General features: G+C 31.7%; 3 protein-coding genes across 4 annotated transcripts; all 3 read right to left on the reverse strand.

Annotated features, from left to right (window-relative positions):
* Positions 1 to 2,829: 2,829 nt before the first annotated feature.
* On the reverse strand, positions 2,830 to 3,468 carry LOC123211085 (blue copper protein 1b-like). The gene is made up of 2 exons (XM_044629615.1): positions 3,306 to 3,468; positions 2,830 to 3,197 (listed from the first exon to the last, which is right to left on the reverse strand). The coding sequence occupies exons 1-2, from the start codon at positions 3,466 to 3,468 to the stop codon at positions 2,830 to 2,832; spliced, it is 531 nt and encodes a 176-aa protein (XP_044485550.1).
* A 5,056-nt stretch (positions 3,469 to 8,524) lies between these two features.
* Positions 8,525 to 11,177, reverse strand: LOC123212143 (probable sugar phosphate/phosphate translocator At1g12500). Of its 2 annotated transcripts, none has more exons than XM_044631204.1 (2): positions 9,812 to 11,177; positions 8,525 to 8,666 (listed from the first exon to the last, which is right to left on the reverse strand). In XM_044631204.1, exon 1 carries the CDS (start codon positions 10,911 to 10,913, stop codon positions 9,855 to 9,857), a length of 1,059 nt encoding a protein of 352 aa, XP_044487139.1. In that variant the 5' UTR covers positions 10,914 to 11,177; the 3' UTR covers positions 8,525 to 8,666; positions 9,812 to 9,854. The 2 variants fall into 2 exon arrangements, with proteins under 2 accessions (XP_044487139.1, XP_044487138.1); XM_044631203.1 differs by lacking the exon at positions 8,525 to 8,666 and adding an exon at positions 8,735 to 9,059 and having other exon boundaries at positions 9,812 to 11,176.
* Positions 11,178 to 20,601: 9,424 nt separating this feature from the next.
* On the reverse strand, positions 20,602 to 21,733 carry LOC123211049 (growth-regulating factor 10-like). The gene is made up of 3 exons (XM_044629563.1): positions 21,532 to 21,733; positions 21,157 to 21,450; positions 20,602 to 21,039 (listed from the first exon to the last, which is right to left on the reverse strand). The coding sequence occupies exons 1-3, from the start codon at positions 21,578 to 21,580 to the stop codon at positions 20,738 to 20,740; spliced, it is 645 nt and encodes a 214-aa protein (XP_044485498.1). The 5' UTR covers positions 21,581 to 21,733; the 3' UTR covers positions 20,602 to 20,737.
* Between the last annotated feature and the right edge of the window lie 4,055 nt (positions 21,734 to 25,788).

Consider the following 25,788-nt stretch of genomic DNA (forward strand, 5'->3'; position numbering starts at 1 on the left):
ATAGATTATCGTACCTTCCGTAGGCATGCCTCCGTGCACTCAAGCAGGTAACCGACTTCGTCATTGCAGCGCTGAGTCTGCTTCCCAGCGAACATGTATCATTTTTCTTTCACTAAATGTGCTATTTATGATGAGACATGACGTGAATATACATGTATCCAATGGAGAAAAGCAATTAATTAATAAATATAAAACTACACCTAAAATCCCAAATAGTAAATAGGGAATAAAAAGGGATATTGAAAAAAAATCCATAAATTGGTTTGCTTATACAGTTTTATTACATTTTTTATATACATAATAATTATATCATTAAAACTTTATAATTTCTAAAATACCTCTATTACGATTAAGTTTAAATTCGTATGATAATATTATTTATCGCTTATTATACTGTTTATATTAAACAATTTCAACTGTTTATCATTTATTATATTATTTATAATAGAGTTTTGTATAAAATGTTATTGTTTATTATCTATTATTACTATTTATAATATATTATACTGTTTATAATAATTGTTATATAAAATGTTATTGTTCATTGTTTATTGCTATTGTTTATAATAGATTATTTATACTATTTATCATCTATTGTACTGTATACAGTAAGATAATGATAAAAATAGTTTAGATATTTAACTAATAAAATAGTATAAATATTTAATAAAAAAATGTGTAATAAAATTGTATAAACAGATTAAAAAAGTGATATTTTTTTCAATACCCTTAAAAAATATACAAATTATATAAATATTATAAAGTGAATGGTAAAAAATACATTTATAAAAATATATTCATAAAATTTAGATAGAAAAAAATCAATAAAAAAATCCGATTCGAATATACCGGTCAATACCCGCATTTTAAAAAAATAATACCAGTAAAAATAGAACCCAGTTTTACAAAGAATGTGAATTTTAAAAGGGAGATGATGATAAGGGGCCAATCAAACCAGACAAACCGTGTTGGGAGCTTGATTTCCCACTCGAGAGAATAGGTAAAAGCACAAGAGGAAAGCAGGAAAAGACGAAAGAAAGGTATGATTTTGTCAAACCAAAATCAAATAAAACACCAAAGAAAAATAACAAGAAGAGATCAAGTAAACAAAATAATAATATTAATAACTTCAAAAACCAAAACCGGAACTTTATCCCACTGAGTTGAGTTGAAGGTAGGTAATTGAGGTAAACTTATCTTGGGCCTGTGAAGAAAGGACAAGAAGAACATGAAAGATAAAGAAGACGAAGAAGATGAAGAGATACTATTAATAGCCTAGTGGGAAAACATGGGATGGATTCAAAGCATTAAATGCAGAAGCAGAAGTGAAAGAAAAATGAGAGAATCAAATGCAGAAGCAGAAGTGAAAACAAAATGAGAGAACCCGTGGATCCACTCGTACCTGTGCATGTACGATACTAATCATATTTTATTACTAAGACTTTTCGGAACTGCATTCTTTTACCATACCCATCTGATTCAGGCCATTTCCAGCCAATCCATCTGTCAGGTCTAAGTAAAACTAAAAGTGAGAAAGCTCGTTTACACACATCCTAAATAGCCATTCATTGATGGCCTACTTAACTCGCCCAAGTCCCCAACCTCATGCCTCAGCCTGCGAGACCAGTGATGCAGAAGAGCTACGCACTTCCAACATTTTAAGCCATTATTATAGCCATTTCATTACATTTGATCAGTTGTCAATTCTCTATTTTACTCTTTTTTTTTTTCGTGAATATATGTTGTTGATGTAGAAAATTACACTAATGTCCTGATGTAATTACCCAAAGATACTATGTGAAAGTTGTGGTGAAATTGTAAGTGGATTGTACGTGTGTAGTAAGCACAAAACACTATTACTGTAATACAAGAGAATTTTTAAAGTGATTTCGATTGTTTGAGCGGACCTACATCAACCCTATTTTTAATACTCTTTTTTATAATGTGTTTTTGGAAAACAATTACAAATAATGTTCTTGTTTGTTGTGATAAGTGAATTTGAAATGTTATCGAACGAATTCTAAAGAGACTTTAGAGAATATTTTCTTAAACTTGAAGAAGGATTCAAATGAAAGATTGGATCACTATGCTAACTAGCATGGTCAGGGAAAAACAATGACCTTTTAGCTATGGAGTCAGGGACCCATTTTCTTTTCTATCATTTGTCGTAAAATTTGGTCAGCCTCCTTCCAATATTGCAACCCTTTATTTACAGAGCAAGAAGAAAAGAGCATAATTGTAATTATTGAGACATAAGAGCCTTGGATTTTTTTTTTCTCGTATGGATGACACATGTGCATCTAAATAGCGAGAAATAGTATTGTCATTCTGCATTTAGCGTGATGTATATCATTTAACGGTCACAATGATTATATTTTATTAATATATGTTATGGTAATAACTCATATATTTTAGTCAGTGAAGACATCGACCTTAATCGACCACTCAAACTCTATACCTATTTGAGATAAGTTTACTCTACTCATTGCATATTGATTGGAATCTATTCATTTGTGCTATGTGATAACATGCACATAGTTAACATATCATGTCTTTAATTGTCTAGTTGAATACCTGATGTCTAATAACTAGGCTTCATTTTCAAGGGTAAACTTATCCGCACAACATATTCGAAAACAGCAAGTGTATACATGCTTAACGAGATAACTTCTTTCAATTAAATGATTAAATCTCAATTTCAATACAAAATACAAGTCAATATCCCCAGATTCACGCCCATAACAATAGTAAACTTAGAAGAATCACACCAAAACAATTACTCAAGGAATATTACATTAAATTGTATCATCAACACGGTTAGTTTCCGTACTAAATCATCAAGGATCCAACAAAAGCAGCCACAACAGCCATGAATCCATAGAAAAGTGACGCCGTCCTTCCAGTTGCAGAGGATGGTGGAGTAGTTGAAGGAGAAGGAGTAGTAGTTGAAGGAGAAGGAGCAGATACTGGAGGTAAACTTTCGCCTACAGCCAATACTGTTATTGGTAGCTTCATTTTTCCAGCCACACAATGCTGCCCAACTCCGCAAATATACCATTTCTTTCCAGGTGAACTCAGCGTAATTTCATCTTTTCCTGAAGTTAAAATTGTAGCATTAGCTGGTTTCGTACACTGTTGGAAGGAAGTTGCATCAGTTATTCTCATCACATTGTGAACTCCCTGTGGATAATTGAAAACTGCACCAACCCAATAAACATCAGTAAAATCATAATCAATCAGCCATCTCCATAAAGTAATCCTTAAATGAAGTGTTGATTAATTAATTTATAGAGTAATTAACTTACTAAGTTTGTCACCGACGCGAAACTCCTTCCCCTCAGCCCACTTTTGGTAATCGAAATTAAGAGTCCAACCTGTGGCATCTCCAACCTTAAACTCTGTTGCCAAAATTGAAGGAACGGAAATGGCTACAATGACAAGAATGATGAACAACTTGGAATCCGACATGTCCAGTATTACGATTTTAGCACTCAATTAGAAACTTTTGTTAATGTAAAAGTTACAAATTTGTTGAGCTATGAGTGCTTTGAGAAAAAGTTGAACTGGTGGCTCATTATTTATAGGGGGTGTAGAATGAAAGAAAGTGACAGTGATCAACGCATGTTGATCGATCCGGCATGGGTCGGCAACCAAATGCCGGCACTGCCAAATGCTAGGACGTAAGTAACGAGGTGTATGAATTAAACCACAAAACAATGAACAAGGGTAATTATTTAGTTATCATTTTGAACTTCCCTTGTGGGTATTTTGTATGACCCGTTCAAATTGTTGAATACTAATGTGTTTTGCCTCCTTAACTTGAAGTACTTTTTCGACAACTTATATGACGACCGACAGGGGAGCAATCAGGAAAGATGGAAAGGTATTTTATAAGTCAGATCAAAGATTGTTGCATTAACTTGTAAAATAACTAATTAAATTAAACAACTTATATAGTCTAAAAAGGATTATTATTTAAACCTCACAAAATTCATAATCCCCAAAAAGTACTGGTATTTTAAACATAACCCCTTGCGGTTTAGACTTTTTCATTGTTTGTTTTATCAGAAAGGAGGGTGAAGAAGTAAATGAACCCGACACAACCGCCCACCCTACCCTCTAACGCCACCACCTCTTCCTCCACCTCACCAAGTTGAGAAAATAGCCCCCCATCTGGGCCTAGAACCCCAAGCTTGGACTGGGATTGACCCATTGGTCTTAGGGACCACTCTTTTTTTTTTTTTTTTAAATTTAATTTTTTCCCATATTTACTATAGTTCATTTACGACCGTTTGATTTTTATACAATAAAGATTACTTTGATAATCTATCTTTTATTATTTATATTACCTTATTTGCCAATAATAAAATATTATAGCAATATTTTATTACTGATAATGATGTAACAAATAATATAGATATTAATCTGATTATTATATTCATTTTAAATGTTAAAAGATTACCAAGGTAATCTTGATTTTATTATAATTATATTTTTATTTATTAATTTTTAAGATAAAAAGAACCTTGTTTTCAATTAATAAAACAAAAAATATGAAAAATATTTTAGAATAATTATATCTAAGAACATTGAAAGTAAAATAATATACTAATATTTTTTTTATTATATTTAACTAAACACAATAATTATTTATACCTATCAAATTTTCTCAAGCATAGTAATCATTTATACCTAATAATCATTTTAATAATCTATTTTTAAAGTAATAATTCAATTTTGATAATAAAATATTACTCAAACCAAACATCTCTTTAAGCATTGTGCAAACTTAGGCCTACTGGCCTAAACAAGCCCTAGGGCCCAAGCCCCTTTTCCAACCTTTACATTTCACATCCCAAGCAACCCTTGTTCCTTTTAAATCCCAACAATCATAGTCTAGTGTAGGATGAAAATCCATTCCTCCATTAGGGTTAAACTTACCCTTGGGTATGAGCCAAATCAGCTCAGTATCAAAACATGGCTTGACTCCAATTTGTTTTTGATGGACTCGAGCTGAACCCGAGCCATGATATATGGCTCAACTAAAAAACGAGCCAAATACGGATAAGATAGAGTTCAACTCGAGTCGGCTCATGAGCCAACCATCAACTCAGCTCAAGTCGAGTTGAGCTTTCAGGATATATGGCTCAATGCATACTGCTTTTACAATAAAATTAATATTAGTAAGATTTCCAAGTGAGCTTTCAAGAAATTACAATAGTTTATTATAGATTCAAGCTAAAAATTTCAAGCAACGGATTCGAGCTATAAACTCAAATTATAAACTCAAGCTATGAATTTTAGTTACGAACTCTAATCGAGTCACGAATTTCAAATTTATTGCTCGAACAGAACTTAGACTTCCCTTTGGACTCGCTTGACAAACTTGAGCCACCTCTAAAATTTTTCAAATCGAACTCAAGCTATTATTCAATCAGGTTCAGTTCGATTCAAATCCACCCTTAGTCAAACTTGAATCGAGCTAACTCAATTTTGAAAGTAAGTTTGCTTCGATTTAGATGAATTCAAACTTGTTTAGTTTGAATTTGAGTTGAATTAAGATAAAATGGTCAATTCATTTTTAAAACCAAATTAAACTTGAACTAGATAAAATTTGACTTAATATTGCTCACATGCTGAGAGATTGTTTAATTCGGTTTAAACTTAACTTGTGGCTTGATTTGGATTATAACAAACAAATATTAAAATGATATTGTTTTACCCATTATTAATAAAATAATATCGTTTTGTTAATGAATCACGAACCTAATCAAGAGTCCAAACCACATTTCGAACCATAAATCATGAACTTAATCAACAATATTAGACTTTCCAAGATGTCATTAAGTTGTCATCGAAGGTGGAGAGACAACAAAAAAAAAGTGTAAAAGCAAGTCTAAATGTACAAACAAAGGCACTCTTTCTAACAAGGGATGAACTTCAACACACTATACAAAAGAAAAGACCACTGCGATTGACATGAAAAGCATCAAAGGGAGTGGTAATTCCACAAGCAACTCAAAAAAATGTTTCAAGTGTCAAGGCCTTAGTCATATTGCTACTGATTGTCCAAATTGAAGATTAGTGTCTTTCATTGACAAACCTTCTAACGAAGAGTATGATGAGAAAGAAAACACAAAGGCTACAAGAGAAAATCGAGTCACCTTTGTGGACAATAGTGAGATCCTAATGGTTTTTCGAGCTTTGAATGTCGCCTTAGTTAAAGAAGATGATTGGATACGTCATAAAATTTTTCACAAATGTACCTTACATTGAAAAACATGTGATGTTACTATTGATTGTGATGGTAGTGAGCATATTGTATCTACAAAAATGGTTGATAAGCTTGATCATTTTATTAAAGAGCATCCATATCCATCCAAGCTTGCTTAGTTATGAAAAAGTAATGATGTGAAGGTCACAAGGAGATGCTTAGGGGAAATTTTCATTGGAAAATGTATCATGACAAGGAATGGTGTGGTGTTATTTCTATGAATGTGTAATCTATGTTATCAGATCGACTTTGGCAATATGGTCATCGAGTCCTTCATGAAGGATATGAGAATGCGTGCTCCTTTAAGAAAGATGGTGCAAAAATAGTATTGATGCCATTCAAGAAGGCTATCATTAAGTTTGATTAATCAAACATGTGATGTTATTTCCAAAATGATGTTTACAAGATCATGAGTAGAAGTTAAAGAGATTAAGAAACTCCATAAGCAAAACAAAGAAAAAATTTTAAAGCAAAATGAGCTACAATAGGAGAGCTAACAAATTTCATAAGCCTACTACTTTCAAAGAAAGAGATTTGGTATGGATTCATTTAAGAAAAGAAATATTCCCTTTGGGTCTTTGAAAAAAGTTTAATCGTAGAGTTGATAGACTGTTCAAGATAGTTAAGTATATTGATAAGAATGCTTATGAAGTTGAACTCTTATTAATGAGAATATTGTTGATTTTTCACCGTATCATATTGACGAAGACCAACAAAGACATGCGGATAAGTCTTCGACTATGGAGCTTGATAAGGATTTAGAGTTTTTATAGCTTAGTTAGGACTCCTAATTTTAGTTGTTTTCTTAATTTAAAGTGAATATCTTTTTTTAGTTGTTTTTCTCATCTATTTAAAATTAGAATTTATTATTATTAGATAGTATTTCTCAACTAAAAGTAGTATATACTCAAATAATCTGTATAATTTTATATACAAATTATAACAAATTACTATATGATTGGTTTATTTAAAATTAGAGATAAAATAATATCTAATTATAGTGATGTTATTTTTGTTTGTGTATATAATTTTATTAATTTTTTAATTATAAAGAAAAGTGTTTTGTATTAATTTTTCATAAATTAAATAAGATATTAGTTTTCCTTCACGAAAATTTTTCCCTAGTTTTTTTTAATCTTATTTATTGCCGTGAATTCTTAGGGATTAGAGTTGAGTTTTATCCTTGGAGTAGCCAACCAAGGTGGTGATTGGGCCGTTACTCTATCAATATTTTTCATTCATAGTAGGGTTCTAATCGAGCAACCCAACCATCACATGTCCACCCCATCGCCGACCGAACTTAGCCTCTCCCTCTTAGTTTCGAACACAAAAACCATTGGTTCACGTAAGCCGCATCGCCTGACGATGCAAGACTACGACTAACTCAGACAACTTCCTAGCTAGCTTTACCAGACAAGGCAGTGACTCAAGCAAGCACGCAAGGTAAACGGGCATTTAGAATTTTAGATTTGTTTAATTTGGTGTTGTGTTGATTTTTCGGAAACCCAACCAAAGTTCGTTGAATCTCTATCCATCATTCTAGATCCTGTCATAATCATTTACCAAGTCAACCCTTCCACCCGCGTAACCGTTTCATTTAATTTATCCACCAGCAGACCACATGGCGTTCTACCAAAAGCCGGCCACCAAAAGTAATACATTGAGAGAGCCCATTAGTGAGGCTTTTTAGATACATAAATATGATAAGATGGCCGGAGCTTAGCCTGAAATTGCTTTATTGGAAGTTTTGATAATGAAAAATATGCAGCCCAACTTCTGTCTTATCTGACAATTAGGTGATATAAACTTTAAAAGAACCATATCTGAAATTCTAGTTATTGTGATTAAAGAGTTATACTATATAAATCTCGTACTAAAAACTCATGTTTTATAATATAAGATTCAAGTCTCTTACATTGGATCTGAGATCCTAACGCTAGGTGAGCCGAGAAGGAAGTTTAACCAACACCATATCTTTAAGTAGGGCTGGATTCGAGCCGAGCCAGCTCGAGCTCGAGCTCGGCTCGGCTCGATCGAGCTCGAGCCGAGCTCAAACTGACTCGGGTTGGCTCGATAATTTTTTTTTAATTTTTTATACAAAACGACATCGTTTTGATCCATATATATACAAAAAATGGTACCGTTTTGATATGAAAAACGAGCCAAATCGAGCCATAAATGAGTCAAACCGAAAACGAATCGAGCCCGAGCTGGCTGGCTCAGCTCGAATCCAGCCCTATCTTTAAGCAAGTGCCGTCTCTGATGCAAATTGTACATTCATCAATATCATACCAAAACCTCAACTCCTAATTAATCAAACAACTTGGTTGTACTGACGGTCGCATTTAACACAGAATTGACAGCCGCCCAGATTCCACGGTATCTCCGTGGCCTATGACATAACAGACTTTTAAGTTTAAGTATCAGATTGATTGTGTTCACTGTAAACACAAGATAGCGTTGCGAAAATAATAAGACACAGCAGCCACAATTGAAATAAAACCAAATAATATAGTTGCAGTGTAAAAATCAACGAAAGCCAACTGACATTTGGCTGATGAAAATTTTTTCTTCATTAAATACGAAGTTTATGCCACCTAATCTAAGCACCAAACTGTTAGGTGTTGTTTTGTGGAGTATGGTAGGAATTCAACTTCACCCATTACAGAAGCCGCATTTGAGAACAAAAGGCAACCGATAAAAAGGGAAATATATTAGTCATAGTCAGCCCAATTGATGATTGTTTAGCAAAGCTTGGTTCAATCTTATCACTGCAAATGGCTTTCTGCATAAAGAAACAGAGAGTCCTTCAATAAGTTTGCTCTCTTTTTATTGTGACCAAATTGATAATTAATGACTAAAAGCTTATCAAGCACCCATCAAAATTTCAATTTTCCCATGTCATTAAATGATGAATTAATTTGAACGTCGTAAAGAAAGGGAAATTAAACAGAAAAATGGACCATTTTCTATCCATTAAATTATTAAATTACACATATAATAATTCAAATTTCAGCAAAATAAGATATTTCAAAAGATCTGGATGCACTAGTTTCATCTATTACTATCTTCAATAATACAAGACATGCTAACCTTTGAAATTAGTGGAGAAGATTGCAGGAGGATAAATTGAATAAAAAAATCTGAAACTAAATATCTGATCATCATAGACATATTATGTAGCAAATGGAATAGAATAGCAAAAGCATAGAAATATGAGTAGAACAAAAAGGGATGTACTAAAAAATATATATGAAATGGGAGAACTTTTTCTCCCAAATAAAACACATGGCTATGAATATGTGAATGAGTCTGGTCTGTGTTCATAGTTCATCAAACAATTATACAAGGTTACACAAAAGGGAAAGTGAAAGAGAGAATTTATTCTCTTAAACCACCCCCAAAAGAGAAAAAGAGCATATATACAGTCAAATCCCATTTCTTTAATCCAATCCTCTTCTTCCCTTTTGTCAAAATCTGATAAGAATAGCAAAATAAAAGCTTTAAAGCAAGGAATAAAGTAAAACGAAGGCGCACCCGTGTTTTAAGAAATCCAAAATGAAAAATTATTCAATTAGCATCAATGAGCTGTGATTTTAGATCTCTTCTTTGCCTCACTGTAAAGCACCACACCCATGATTGTTACAGCAAATCCAGCAATTCCCATAACTGTCACTGGATTTCGAAAGATCAATACGGAAACAACCGCCGCAACAGCCGCCTTGGCATTGCCAAGTACCTGCAAAGTTAATGCACTTGTGTGCTTTGTGACCAAGAAATTTGTCAAGTTCACCAAATAGGCCACTGTAGCATTCCCAATTAACAAGAAAACAATATAGGGATCTCCTCTAGCTTTCTCCATTGTAATGGAAGCTACATTCCCTTCTATGTAAAGAGTAAATGGAAGCAAGATCATAGCAGCCATAGGTGCCATATAAAGTAACAAATTCATCGAATGCAATTTCTCAGCCTCTGATGTTAACAAAATCCCTTGAACCACAGATTTTAAAGCACGCCCAGCTGTAGATCCAATACAAACCAAAAATCCGAATAAATGAAACGAGGGTTCACTGTTACTAGCCAATACTATGCCAAACACAACAGGCATCAAAGCACAATAAACTTCCGCAGATTCCTTCTTGAAAGTAATCAAAAAAGCAAAAATTGCCGTGAAAAATGGCGTCGTAGCACCAATGGCTTGATTAAACGAAACAGGTATGTACCTAAGCGAAGTGTTGCCGCACACAACAGAGAAACAAAAAATGGCACTCAATGCAAAGATTTTCATAAACTGTTTTCTAGATAAAATATGCTGTAGCGGCACCAGCCCAAGAAAGTTTATTGCCGCATAACTATAAATAGAACAGGCTATCATATGAATCATTGTAAGAAAGATTGGGTAACGAAAACCATAGAAGCTCAGTAAGTACTTGTTGAGAAGAAGCACACCAATGTTTGAAAGGTACCATGATGCAATAATCAGAGCCGTTAAAACAGTCGGAGAAAACCATCCAACGTTGCTGTTACGTACATCACCTGGTGGAGTTGCCGGCATATCCAAGAGCTGATGATCCGCCGTTGAATCCGATAATCTCGGGTTGCTCATTCTCCGTGTTGTCCATGTCTGTACCTCAACCATCGATCAAGGGCAAATATGGAAATTTATTGCTCAAACTTTCTCTCTCTAAAACGAGGGAGAGAGGATAAAGTGCCAAATACAAGTGGGTTGGTGTCCAGATCTGAAAGTCGAAAAAGAAATAGCGAGGCAGAGGGTGGGTTAACGAAGAATGATGATCTGATCTAACGGTGGAGATTTAGATTTGATTCGGGAGATATAAATAAGAGCGTTGGATGGAAAACATATGTTTGAAACTTGAAAGAAAAGAGATTGAGGTCTGAGTACGCGTTTGTCGGTTGTGTGACTGTGGTCTGACTAGATCTTTACTAACTTAAATCTTCGTGTTTGATGCGTGTATTTTCCAGAAAAAAAAGGCTATTTTCAAATGGCCAAAGGACTATGTCCCACCCAAAGTGTGCTTTTTTTTTTTTAATTTCTTATTAATTTTAAAAATTTTATTTACCCCTCATAAACTATTAAAAAAATAATTTTAAAGATAAAATTATTATTTTTCCTTTAATATTAAAAATAAATTTATATTTTATTTTATTTTATTTTTAAACCCTATAAACTAATAATTTTTTTCTAACCCAAATTTTTAAAAACAATATTTTCCCCTCTAAAGTTTCCAAACTTTCAGATTGAATTTTTTGGCAACGAATAACGATATCCAAGTGACATCTCTTTCTCTCTTGCATCTCCTCTTTTCGATTGTGCGACGTCGTCCCCTTTTAGGTGTCATCGTCAACGAAGACGATATGTCTTCATCGAGACGAAGATTAAACAAAAACAATTTGTCTTCGTCGAGACGAAGATTAAACAAAAACAATTTGTCTTCATCAGAGACGAAAACAAGTCATCTTCGTCTTAACGAAGACCCCACATGGTGTAAAAAGATGTATGATGGGAGAGAGGGGTCATCGGAGAGGGAGAGTAGATGCTTAAAAATCACCGGTCATTGCAAGAAAAATTGGATCTGAAGGTTTGTAAACCCTAAAGGGAAAATACAGTTTTTGAAAACTTCAATTAGGAAAAATTATTAGTTTTTAGGGTTTGAGAGAGAAAATGATATGATTAACAGACTCAATTAATTTTAACGACTTATGAATGGATAAATGAGATTTTTAAAATTAACATGGGCAATTTAGAATAAAAAGCATACCTGGGGGAAATAGTCCTTTGGCCTTTTCAAAATGTAAAAAGAAATATAAGGCTAGTTTTATTTTGGGGTAAGCATGGTCGGTAGCATGCTCTGTTGAAGTTGAAAAATCATAAATATTACAAAATATATTAAATTGATAATATATGATAAATATATTTTTAATATAATATATTATTAATATGCATGATATATTTTTGAAAAAAATAATAACATAATATGAGTATTTTTGAAAATTTTTAAATTTTATATATATAGAGGTCTACAAAATTAGTTAAATAATAAAGGATTATAGTAATATCAATAAAATTATGTGTATTCAAAATAAGTACATAAATATATATTTATTTATATTTATTATCATATAATTAGATAATTTTGAATTAAAAATAAAATAATACATAATTATGTGATAATACTATTAGTGTGTATATATTTGTATATTTAAAATAAATAAATATATATATATATATATATATATATATGTGTATATATATATATATATATATGTATATATATATATATATATGTATATATGTATATATATATATGTATATATATATGTATATATGTATATATGTATATATATATGTATATATGTATATATGTATATATATATATGTATATATATATGTATATATGTATATATGTATATATATATATGTGTATATATATGTATGTATATATATGTATATATGTGTATATATATATATATATATGTGTATGTATATATATGTATATATATATATATATATGTATATATATATATATATATATATATATATATATATATATATATATTATATAGTAATATTGACAAACCACAAAATTAAATATAATTTTGTTTACTTTCCACCATTCCCATAAAAACCCCAACATCCATTAACTCTATTGCCTCCAATATTTTATTTTTAAAAATAAAATATTATAAAAATTAGGTTATTTAAAATATTATTAATATAAATTATTATTATATTTAATAATATTAATATATAAATAATTATTATATTTAAATGGTAGTAATAAAAATATATTAAGATTTTATTTTATTCAAGGAGTGTTTAGTTGATAGTAGTGAGAGATTACTATAGTAATCTAATTTTTATTATTAATATAAGAGATAATATAAAATGTAATCTAATCCTTCACTTTAAGCATTTAAAGATTATTACCTTTATTAATTTTAATTTTATTCTTATTTATTAATTTTTTAGAATAAAAATATTCTCATTTTCAATTAATAAAACAAACAATATATTTAAGTAAAATAATATTTTGATATTATTTTATTATATTTAAACAAATACAATAATTATTTATATATATATATTAATTTTTATCAAATATAATAATAATTTATACTCGATAATATTTTAAATAGTCATTTTATTTTTGGTAATAAAATATTACTATAACCAAATGCACCCTAAAGTATTTAATAATTATGAGATAGAAATTAATAATGTGTTTGATTAAACTAACTTGTCTTATATTAAAGTATGAATAGTACTATATACACAAACTTGAGTATAAATGATGACATGTCATCATGTAATTGGATGTTATTTTTTCTCTAATTCAAAATCACTTAATCACATGATGACACATTATTGTCTGTGTTTAAGTTTGTACCATAGTTTTATTGTTAAAGTATTTGCTTTGTGTATTTTCTAAAACAATAAAATTATCAGTATAAACTTATGTACAAACAATAATTTATCGTCATGTGATTAGGTGTGATTTTATTTTCAATTAAAATTATCCAATTACATAATAACTTGTCTTTTTTTGTGCATATAGTGTTAATCTTATTTTTTTAGTTGAAATCTTATTGCCAATATATTTTTTCTAAAATATTTTTCATGTAACTTTCTATTTTAATCAAAAATGAAAATTTTTTGTTTTAAAATTTTAATGAATAAGAATAAAATTGTAACACATTTATAGTTACCTTATAAATATTTTAATATCTAAGATAAATATGATAATTAAATTACCTCTACGACTTTTATATCACTATTAATAAAATAAGATTATTATAATTTTTCTATTATTTGATAAACAAAATAAAATAATATTGATAATAAAATATATATTACTAAAGAAATATAAAATTATCCCAAATCAGATGGCACCTCCTTTTTCTATCACACAATCTCATATCCAAAATCTCACACAAAAAGCACAAAATTCAAGCAAGAAATATCGTAGAATCCAAGAATTCAAATTAATATGTATATTTTCTTCTAAAGTTGATAAATTGTTGTATTATAAGGAAAAAAAAAAGGCAACCTTGAGAGATTTTCATGAGTTAGATGAAATTTGAGGGATTAATCTGGAATTTTAGCGTAGTATGCCAAAGTTCGATGGGGAATAAGTGTAAGATTTTAAAATATGAGAGGTTGATAAAATTTTAATAGCATATTCAAGGGTGTATCTACAAAATATAAAAGCAATTTTCCAACCAAAGGTTCATCGAATGTTAAACTTCAAATGGGGGTAAGTGTGTAAGCTTTTAAAATATTAGAGGGTCGATCAAATCTAGACGCTAAGAGTACAAATGTAAAAAGGCTAGCATGAAATCATGACAATTTAGAAGTCTAACATATTCAGGGCTAATTGTAATGTTTTAAAGCTAGCAAGTGTTTATGAATTTAGGGTGTGAAGTAAGATTTACAAGTTCTAGGGGGTATATAAAATTTTAAATGTTTAGTTTATTTTTACGCCTATAACGTGAAATCTCTAAAATTTTGTAAGTTTTGCGTATATAGGGATCTAATTGTAAGAAATTAAAGTTAGAAGGTTTAGAAGTTGTAATGGGGTAAATGTAGGATTTATAAAGTTTGAAATGTCGACATAATCATATTATCACTACAAGATTGATCAAAATATTAGATAATGTCATGTTGGTTGGATATTAAAGTAAGCCAATTGATAACAACAAATGATAACATTATAAATTATCCAGGAGGAAAACAAAAAAAATGATTATAATATATTTGACCAAGATGTATGATAGATTAGTGGAATTATTGAGTGAGCATGTGCATACTAACCTAAGGTAAAATGTTGTCCACGTTATGATAAAGCTAAAAATTATCGTTAATGAAATATTTTGTGATACCAAAGATGATAAATGATATTGTTTGTATTATAACTCTTACTAAGAAGATGATATAACTCGTTCCTCTATTTATGATGATTTTTCCAAAATTGATAAGAGCATATCCAAATATTGTTTCTAAATTATTTTGATTTGATAGTCAAGTTAACATGCATATCAAGGGAATTCTCAGCGTCTAAGTCCAATTACTATCCACGTGACGCTTGAGGCCCTGACTAATGTAGCTACAATCCCCGACTCAATGTATTAGCTACCTCTTTTCCTAAGCAACTAACACCATCTATTATCGGTGGTTCGGAAAGTGGCATATGAGATTTCAAAGTGATAGACTTTTTCAAGGATAATATGCATTACAAGATGCACTCAAGAGAGTTTTGGAAACTATTTTTCAATATAATCCAATATAAAGTTTTCATGTATAAAAAGATAAAGATAGGAGATTATATGTCATTATGGTTAATATTGGTGAAATGCAAGGGCAATAAAATTGGAAGGTTATTAGTATTCCTAATGTCAATGTATGGATTGTCACCACTCATGTCCAAAATATAAAATCTTGCCCCACCACAGGTAGGCTAGCGCACATGCACATGTTAGCTCTATGCATAGGTCAAAGGTATAATAGTACCTTTGATGGTCGTAGCATCATTGAATCACATAATTGTCATTAAAATTCATGTGTTTTGCAATTAAAAATTGTAGAAAGGACATCCGACTCTTGGGCTGAAAGCATTTGCAAATGAATCGTGGTTGAGATGGTAAAACATATGAGAAATACACAATAGGAAGCTTCGGATGCAAGTTGGAAATGTGCTTAGAGGAGAGATTAGCAGAGACATCAAAGGGTTTATAGATCCAGTCAAAGTAGTACAAAAACCCACAATAGACTGCATTTTTACGTTTCAAAAATGTTTCTGTTTTTGAAACTCCCAGAAACTTGTATGAAATGTTTTGGATTGTTTCAAAATTTTTGAAAATTTTTGAAATGCGTTTCTTTTAAAAGAGAAATTGTAAAATTGATTAAACATACATCTTTTGTATTTTCAAACTTGAAATATCTTTAAATTTCATATTGAATTCATCTCCTCTTCACTCTTTGATGTGTTACTCATCTCCTCCCTGACATGTTATATAAATTGGTGTATATTGTTTTTTTCCTAAAATATATATATATATGTTTGCTCAAAAACAATTTACAATAGGTTTTATAATTTCATTTTATAGTATTTTTTCTCTTCATTCTTTTTTATTATATATTTATATACTATAAAAGTTTATGTATTTTTCGTTATAATTTTTTTATTTATAAAAAAAACCTTTATATTTTTCATATTTATAAATTTTCTCACGTTTCAGTTTCCTATATTTTTTAAAAAGTATGCTTCCATGATTCCGTTTCCGCATTTTCATGTTTTCCCATTTCTGTTTCCATGCTACATATGATCTAGTCTAGTTCGATGTACTAAATTTGTGGTGGGATAATCAAAACAAGTGCAAAGTGTTATCACAAATGATGGCTGAGATTTTGGCAAATCCAATTTTTACCAGTCTCAGAAAACCCTTTCGGTGTTGATGCTAGGGTAATTGACCCTTATATGGCATCTTTAGCACAAAAAATTGTTATTAGTTTATGTGCGGAGGTAATTGGACCGGAGACTTGCATTAGGTGAAAAAAACCTATAAAGGCACATAATAAATTCCAATAACTTCATTTACTTTTTACCCTAAGGGTTAACAAAACTGATGAAACATTATAACCTCTAAGATGAAAGTCTGAGTTCGAGCTTCTGACATGCTAGTGAAACTTCATTTATTCTTCAAATTATGATACAAAAAGCTAAGTTATTTAACCATGCCATTTACTATGAAGAGTGGCAATGAAATTGAGAGTGAATTGCCAAAAACATAAAAAGTTGCAAACATTGGGAGCTAATGGAAAGTTGCAGGTTCAGCTCTATGCAAATGTGTTACTGCCTGAGTATTGGTTGCTGTTGCCGATTATATTTGATTGGTTACTGTCTTGCAGTGCTACTGCTTGTGTTGGCGTGGGACGGAGAGGCCTGCCAGCGAGACAATGGTCGAAAAGTGCTACTGAACTGAAGTAATGGGAGCCTAAGTGCAAAATTCATTCTGATTTCTTTTAACTATGTTCTAGTTTTCAGAATTTTTGAGCATTTTTGTTTGAAAACTCGAATATGTTCCAGTTTTAACAATTGTGAAACTTGCAGGTGCCATTTTCTGATGCGATTAATGAGTTTTAGACTTGCAGGTGCCAATTTCTGTACATTCCCTTTATGATTCAAGCCCTAATTTAATTGTGGGCAATGGCAATTGCAGTTTACTGCTGCTGCCCCATTACCCATTTATGATTCAAGTCCTTGACTATAGCTTGTGGCCCGGTGATAGGTGGGAGCCTGGACTATGGATTTGCAATAAAGTGTGATTCAATGATAGAACCATTCAATCTGATTTTGATTGTGTTTATTGAATGTTTGAGCTGACATTGGCGGATGGATCAAGTCTGTGACTGTGACCAATTTTGGAAGATGCCAATTTCTGGGCAAATTTGCGTGGTTTTTTTTTTTTTTTTTGAGTTTTACAGTGATTCAAGTTCTAAACTTTGATGATGATTTGAGTTGTATTTACAGCAGGAAAGTGATTCCAAGTTGGGGAGCATCGAATCAGCTATCAGCCTGGAGAAGTTGGAGAATTCAAGTTCTATACAAGCATCCTTTTTAACTGCTTGAATTAAATTGTAGCTCACAAGAAATACACAAAATTGAATTGCATTTTAGAATACAAGCATCTGGATTCTCCTTTAAAATGTATTGAGTTGAAGGCTGTTGTGGATGTTACACGAGCTTGACTTTTGTTCAAGTTCAGTTGAGCATGAGTCATTTCAGAATCATTTGTACAGTAACAAGCTCTTTTGAATCGAACATAAACTCATTGAATAATTGTCAACCTGAACTCAAACTCACAATATATCAAGCTCATTCTTTTGCAATCAAACCAAATTCAAATTAAATCATATTTAAGTTTCATCCAATTCAAATCTAATCTTAATCCTCATTCATTACCCTCTATAGCCAAACCAAAAAAACAATATTCAACATTTTAATTAACTTTGTAATAACATATAATATGTAAATTATTTAATATTTAAGAAAACTAAATCGTGTTACACAAAATTTTAGGCATTCTGCTCGTGACACCCATGGTTGAATATATTATATAGGCCAAAGGACTATTTCCCACCCAAGGTATGCTGCATTGTCAAGTTTCCCTTCTTTAACTATGAAAATATCAAATACCCACTCATGGACTGTTAAAAAAAACGGATTCAAGGGTAAAATCATCATTTTATCTGTAATATTAAAAATAAATTAAAATTTAATCCCCGTTTCCCCCATAACCCCTAAAAACTAAACATTTCCCTCTATGCTAAGTTTTGAAAAATAGCATTCCCCCCCCCCCTAGGGTTTAGTTTTCAATCCCCGATGTCAAATCCGGAGCCATCGCCGACGACGAAGCCTTCCCGACACACCACTATGCTCCAAAGGCCTCTCTTCTCTCCTCTGGAACACTGATCGGCCTAGATCTGACGAAATTGACGACGTGGAATTTGAAGAGCTTCGTCGGGAGACGAAGCTCTTCGTCTTCCCAGACGAAGACGACGACCTCGTCTCCATCTGGGAAGATCCGTCTCGTCTTCGTCTAGGAAGACGAAGAGCTTTGTCTCCTGATGAAGCTCTTCAAATTCCACGTCGTCGTCTTCGCCAGATCTGGGCCGATCGGCGCGTTCCAAAGGAGAGAAGAGAGGTCGTCGGAGCATGGTGGTGCATCGGGAAGGCTTCGTCTTCGGCGATGGCTTTGGATTTGGCATCGGGGATCGAAAACTAAACCCTAGGGGGGAGGGAATGCTATTTTTCAAAACTTGGCCCAGGGGGAAATTGTTAGTTTTTAGGGGTTAGGGGGAGAAAAAGAGATAAAATTTTAAGACGTTAGGGTTCCGTTAAATTTAACTGCTCATGGGTGGGTATTTGGTATTTTCATAGTTAAAGAGGGAAACTTGACAATGCCACATACCTTGGGTGGAAAATAGTCCTTTGGCCTATTATATACAATAAAACTATGTGTACCTATTTTTGGTACATAATTTGTATACATAGATGAGGTGTTATCATATGATTTGATGTTTTTTTATCATATGATGACATATATTTTAAAATTACCTAATTACATGATGACACATCATTGTGTACGTGAATTGTGTGCTAAAAATGGATACACATAGCATTGCTCTATTATATAAGCCCGACATTCCACATAATAAAATTTTGGCCAAAAAGACTTATTCTCGCCCAAGATTTAGTATAAGTTTTAATTCTTATTTGTTAACTTTTAAAAATTTAAATATCAATTAATCTATTAAATTTTATTGTTATTATCAGAGATAAAATCATCATTTATCAAGAAAATTTAATGAAATAATATTTTATTTCATTTTTATTTCTTAGTTTTAAAAAATGATAATTTCTCTCAAAACTTAAGTTTTAAAAAATTATCATTTCCCTTTGAAACCCTAAACTCAAAAACCAACCCATTTTTCGGTGACGAAATCCACTCCAACGAAGTGCTAGTTGACCGACAACAATTCTCTGACGTTTTACGTCACTCTTTATGGCAGAAGAACCAGTGGAATTAGTTGAATTTCAACAATTTTACTCCATGAATCGACTCTAGATTTCATCTTTCATCAGCTTCTCTTGACGTCGATCTTTGACTGGCGAGAGACGAAGATGCGTCTTTGTCCATAAATGAAGACATGTCTTTGTCTCTGATGAAAACGTTGGCTAGAAGAGAAATAGTTGGCACCGTAGGGGAAGGAAGGCACAGTCTTGGGTAGATGAGTCTGTTGGAGAAGGTCGCTGAAATGTGCAGAAAGTTGAAAATGAAAGAGGGTTGAAATTAAGATTCTTCATAAGGTTGGTGGGCCACTATGAACAGGAAAAATATGAAGTTTGCAAATCCTAAACTTGGGAAAACAATAGTTTTTAAACGTAGAATATATGTGGCCAAAGAATTGTGAATTTTCAAAACTAAAATAAAAGAATGAGATAATTTTTTTTCTTTAAATAAAATTTCTAAATAATGATTTTATCTCTAACAGTAACAACAAAATTTGACAGGCAAATAAGCACTTAAATTTTCAAAAAATTAGTAGATAAAACTTTGGATTTGCACTAAACCTAGGGTAGAAATAAGTCTTCTGGCCTAAAATTTGTTTGTTAAAAGGTTATTTGTGTTTAATTTAGGAAGTTGGGTTTATGAAAGTTAATTCCAGTTTTCCAAATATTTCAGAAGAAACATACCTTAAACACTAGTTATTAAAAATAGACAGCACAAGGTTACACACACCTCCATTAAAAACACGTAATTTTTAATATGAGATCTTTCACTCCTGACCATAAACAGTACAGATGATAACATAGTTAAATATGAAAGCAAAACTAAGCGTGAAGAACATCAAGTTTTTGAATACAGCCAAGACGGTTGAAGTTACTGAGTACTCCCGTGAAGAACACTCTTTGGAGAGAAAGCAACGGTGGTGTTTGCTACAGGGAGTGAAATGGAGAGATTATTATTGGCATCAACAGTGGTTTTGATGTGGGTACGTGGTGAAGCTTCCACAAGCTTTCTTGAACGGTGACGTCCTCTGTTTACATGCCTCTCACAGTACTTGTGATCTGGAACTGCTTCTTTGCTGCACCTCCATTTCTTCCCATCTGTTCTTCTGCATCTCCCTGGCTCTGGATCAAACCCGCTCCTCATTTCCAAATTCATCGATCCACATCCAAAAACTACACCCCATAATTAGAAATATATATATATATATATATATATATATATATATATATATATATTAAAATCAACCAACGGTTATAATAAATAATTATTTAACAATATCTTGGACTTACGGCTAGGAAAGAGTTGATGGACGCCATTGCTGAGACTGATAGAGGAGTTAGCGACACTCTTCCATATTGGGATAACAAGATGGTAAGGCACAGGAAGCCCAGCTTCCAGGTATTTGTAGATAAGAGATTGGAGATGTAGCTCCTGATGCTGAAAAATGGTGAAACCAAAGGATGTTGTCCTGGTTGATTTTTTACCGGACCCACTTCCAAGCTCAAGTCCTAGCCCAATCGGAGGTGACTTTTCTTTTCTATTAGACCCATTATTCTCCATATTCCAGGAATGAAGTCCAATCCCTGAAAATTGAAACAAAAAGTTCTGGTAAAGAAAAAAGAAAGAAAGAAATTGAACCATGCAAAAGAAATAATGAAATTTACCCATGTCTGAAGAGCGTGCCATCTCGAAGGGTGGATGTTGGGGCTCCATTGCTTTTATATATATATATATATGTTATGTATTGGCAAAGAAATGGTCAAAGAAAGTTAAGAAACAGTATGGGTTGAGGCAAAAAAGGAGTGTTGTGTTGCAGAAGGAAGCGATATATTTGAGGTCAGAGCTTTTGATTTAGAGGGTTGACGCAATGGGAAAGTGCGGTGGCATTGAAAAGGAGGTTTAAAGCGAGAAAAAGTGATTTACATTCAATTGATGCCATAACCAAACTGTTTGTCTTGTAGTCTCAGCATGGGCAGGCAGCGATAGAGCGTGTTATTAAAGGGGGCCTGCCAGTCTTCTGACTTCTGCAACGGTGCCTGCGCGTTTACGCAGGGCGTGACTAGAAGAAGTGGGTTCCACATGTTATAGCTTATAACAAGAGACAACCGCAACATTCCACCCAAGATTTAGTTTAAATTCAAAAGTACATCCGTAATTATAAAAAGATCTAAACTTCCACTCATAATTTAGTTTCTGTTAATTTTCTCTATTAAAAGTAGAGATAAAATAATTATTTATATTAAAAAATATAAAATTTATTATTTTTTTCTCAAATTTTAGAAATTAATAATTTTAACCTCTTTAAAATCTTCAAACTTTTAAAAGTAACATTTTTACCCTAAAATCTAAGGTTTTCATATTTTTTAAACTATGATCACCTCCTATAACTTTAAAAAACAACAATTTCATCTTCACTTTTTAACTTTAGCTTTTGACATCCTCTCTAACTTTCTCTTTTTTTGAGCTAATAATAAAGGTGATGTGAGAAAGAGACGGAGATCTCTTCGTCACACGATAGTGCGACGAAGAAATATCTCTTTGTCTCATGGTGGTGTGACGAAGAGATATTTCTTCGTCTCATGGTGGTACGACAAAGAGATCTCTACCTCTTCATCTCATAGTGGTGTGATGAAAAAATTTATATCTTTTCGTCGTATCACCTTTATCATCAGTTCAAGAGAAGGAGAAGATCAGAAACTGAAGTTGAAAAATGGAGATAAAACTATTGCTTTTGAAAGTTTTGGGGGGTAGCTATAGTTTGAAAAATATGAAAACCTTAGGTTTGGGGGTGAAAATATTATTTTTTAAATTTTGAAAATTTTAAATAAGGGTAAAATTATTAGTTTTCAAAACTTAAAAGGGAAAAATATAATTTTTTATCTTTTTAATATAAATAACAAAATGATTATTTTTCCCTTATTTCTAATTAAAAAATTAATAAAAATTTGGTCATGAATGAGAGTTTAAGTTTTTTAACTATCACGAATATGATTTTAAATTTTGAACTAAAATTTAGATAAAAATAGTCTTTTTCTCTTATTCAAAGTGAGAGCTATTGTAACCTACCAAAGGTTGGAGCATCGCATAATAGAACATAAATTTAAAATTTATTGATAATATATTAAAATTAAAAGTTTAACTTATATAAGATAGCTATTTGGAGATAGATTAACCACTAAATTTAAGATTTTATTTATTTTATATAGTATGTTTAATCCTTTTAATATATATATATATATATATATATATATATATATATATATATTGACGTGTTAATCGAGATGGCACTTATATATGTTTAAGGTTTTTTAATTAAATATAAGTTTTAGGATTTATTATGGATTTATATGGAATTTACTGCAGATAGCAAAAGATACAAAATTTTGCGATGTAGGACGCAATCAAAGTTTGCCTCTACATACATTCTACTGAAGGTTGGGGGTTAAATGGAATTTTAACCTTGCGTAAATCAAACCATCTGAAGCGCATGAAAGTGAGCAGCCGAAATTAGACTACGCGCTCACCTTAAAAAAAAAATTAGCCTATGCATGGTAGAGACTAATTGATGTTTGCTATTTTACATTAAGGATAGATTCAAACTAAATCAAATTTATTTTTAATTTAATTTATATATAATTGAGTTCGAATTTATGAAAGTTAAACTCAAAATCGGTTTGAATTCAATTTAGCTTATTTTTCATTATTAAAACGACATTATTTTAATATATATTGATCAAAATAATATCATTTTATATCAAAAAATTTGACGAATAGCTTAAGCTCGATCAAGTTAGTATAGGGCTGACTCATTCGAGCCGAGCTCGAACTCAAACTTAAATGGGCTCGATTCAAGTCTTACCCTATTTCACATTATGCTATGTGGCATGTGTGAAATGTAAGGTAAATTGAAAATTTTTAAGCTTTAGTCAACGTTATGCATAATTTTCTTCCATGCATGTTGGATTATGTCCCATTTTCATGAGAATTAATGACTTTTTTTCATTCTAGATCCTAGCATCCTTAAAGAAGAAACATGATAAGGCCATTAATTGTTACTATTTTAATTTATAATTCCCTTGTGTTATGTGGAAATCTGATGCAATCTAATAGGATTACTTATCTTTTTGCTTTTAGGAAGCTTTGAGCAATTTTGGAATAAATAGGGCCAAAAAGAGGAAAAACTAGAGCAGATATATTAAACTGGAAATTTCGTAATGCAAACTAGGCGTGGGCACATGAAAGAAGAGAGCAGAATCCGGAAAGCAGATCTGAACGTCCAGATCTGTTGCAAGAGTCCATAAAATATTAAGATTCGCTTCCAAGGAAAGGGATAATCACCAGCTGGAAAAGAGGATTAATTGAGCTAAATAAGGAATGATATTTTTGGAAGAAGGATTTATATTAAAAATACATATCTTTTCCTTTCTTTTTGGGAAGATATGTATCACTTTGCTTGATTGGTTTAGGAGATTAGGATTGATTTCAATTTCCAGATTTTTAGTAGGAAGATAATATATATATATTCTTATTTTTATTTGAGAATTATCAACCATTGTATTGAGAGAATTAGAGAGCAAAACATGTTCTACAGTGGCTGAGTAATTTATCTTGGTTGAAGGGATCTGAAACCATGGAACTACAATGATTGTGAGATTTATTTTTGTTCTTTAATGCATCTTTTAATTATTCGAGTATTGGTTATCTTTCTGAATTATTTTTCATGATTGTGTTGGTTGATTTCTAAGGTGCGCAATTAGTTTATCAACTAATATAATCTATTGCTAGTTTAGGTGCTGAATCCGTAATTGTTCAATCCACCTAATCGAAGTGGCAACTAGTTTTATCGTTTGCTGCGTCAGAAACTTTAAATCCTAGGAAAATAATCAACTGGATTAAATGCAACGTCGTACGTTTGTGTTGTCTTGCTTCGTTGGTCTTTCTAATTCGTAATGCTATTGTTTAATTAAATTCGAGATCGTATCCGAATTATTAATCAATAAGGGTTAATTGGAATACATGTTTTTGGTTAACTAATCGTAAGGAATGACAGGTAAATTTAATACCACAACGAATATTCAATTAATTAATTTGATATTTTGTTTCGATGATCAATCGTAGTTCCAATGGTGGATGTGACCGAAGACCAAGGTTTGTTAAATCGATTTATTCCTTTTAGATTACTTTTCTGAATTTTTATTTATTGTTTTCCATTATAATTTGCATTCAGTTCAAAACCCCCTTTTTATTTATTTGTTTCGATTTATTTGTGACGACATACTAATCAAAGCTCTTCGAGGGATCGATCCCTACTTTCCTTTACTACATTTTTGTTACAGGAATTTAGGATTTAATTTGGGTGTCAACGACAGCACGTACCAAATTTTGGCGCCGTTGCCGGGGAGTTTTTAATTTGTATGTTCGTTACGCTATCTTTGAAACAAGCTAGTTTACAGTTTGATCCAGAAATTGAAAAGACTGCAAAAGGGCTGAGAAAAGAAGTGAAAAGGAGACTGCAAGCACACAAATCTGCTTACGAAATAGAGGAAAACATGGCTGAAAATCAGACTTTACGAGAGCTTGCTGCTCCAAATTTAAATCAACAACCACTCTGCATTACTTTTCCGAATTTAGATGTTAATACTACCTTCGAATTAAAATCTGGACTAATTCATCTTTTACCTATTTTTCATGGTTCTGCAGGTGAAGATCCTCATAAACATTTAAAGGAATTTCATGTGGTGTGCACCGGAATGAAACCGAATGGAGTAACCGAAGAACAAATCAAGATAAGGGCTTTTCCGTTTTCTTTGAAAGATGATGCGCAAGATTGGTTGTATTATCTACCCGCTGGAAGTATCACTACTTGGCATGAGATGAAAAGATTATTTTTACAGAAATTTTTTCCAACATCAAGAGCAGCC

Source organism: Mangifera indica, chromosome 3 (assembly GCF_011075055.1).
Source record: "Mangifera indica cultivar Alphonso chromosome 3, CATAS_Mindica_2.1, whole genome shotgun sequence".
NCBI lineage: Eukaryota > Viridiplantae > Streptophyta > Magnoliopsida > Sapindales > Anacardiaceae > Mangifera > Mangifera indica.

What these genes read in the sequence shown, in the direction of transcription:
- LOC123211085 (XM_044629615.1), bottom strand. Translation starts at nt 3,468, where the DNA reads ATGTCGGATTCCAAGTTGTTCATCATTCTTGTCATTGTAGCCATTTCC. An exon ending in TCGCGTCGGTGACAAACTTA is followed by an intron (nt 3,198 to 3,305) that starts GTAAGTTAATTA and finishes GGGTTGGTGCAG; the next exon opens with TTTTCAATTATCCACAGGGA.
- LOC123212143 (XM_044631204.1), bottom strand. Translation starts at nt 10,913, where the DNA reads ATGGTTGAGGTACAGACATGGACAACACGGAGAATGAGCAACCCGAGA.
- LOC123211049 (XM_044629563.1), bottom strand. Translation starts at nt 21,580, where the DNA reads ATGGAGCCCCAACATCCACCCTTCGAGATGGCACGCTCTTCAGACATG. An exon ending in GGCACGCTCTTCAGACATGG is followed by an intron (nt 21,451 to 21,531) that starts GTAAATTTCATT and finishes TTCAATTTTCAG; the next exon opens with GGATTGGACTTCATTCCTGG. An exon ending in CCATCAACTCTTTCCTAGCC is followed by an intron (nt 21,040 to 21,156) that starts GTAAGTCCAAGA and finishes TATGGGGTGTAG; the next exon opens with TTTTTGGATGTGGATCGATG.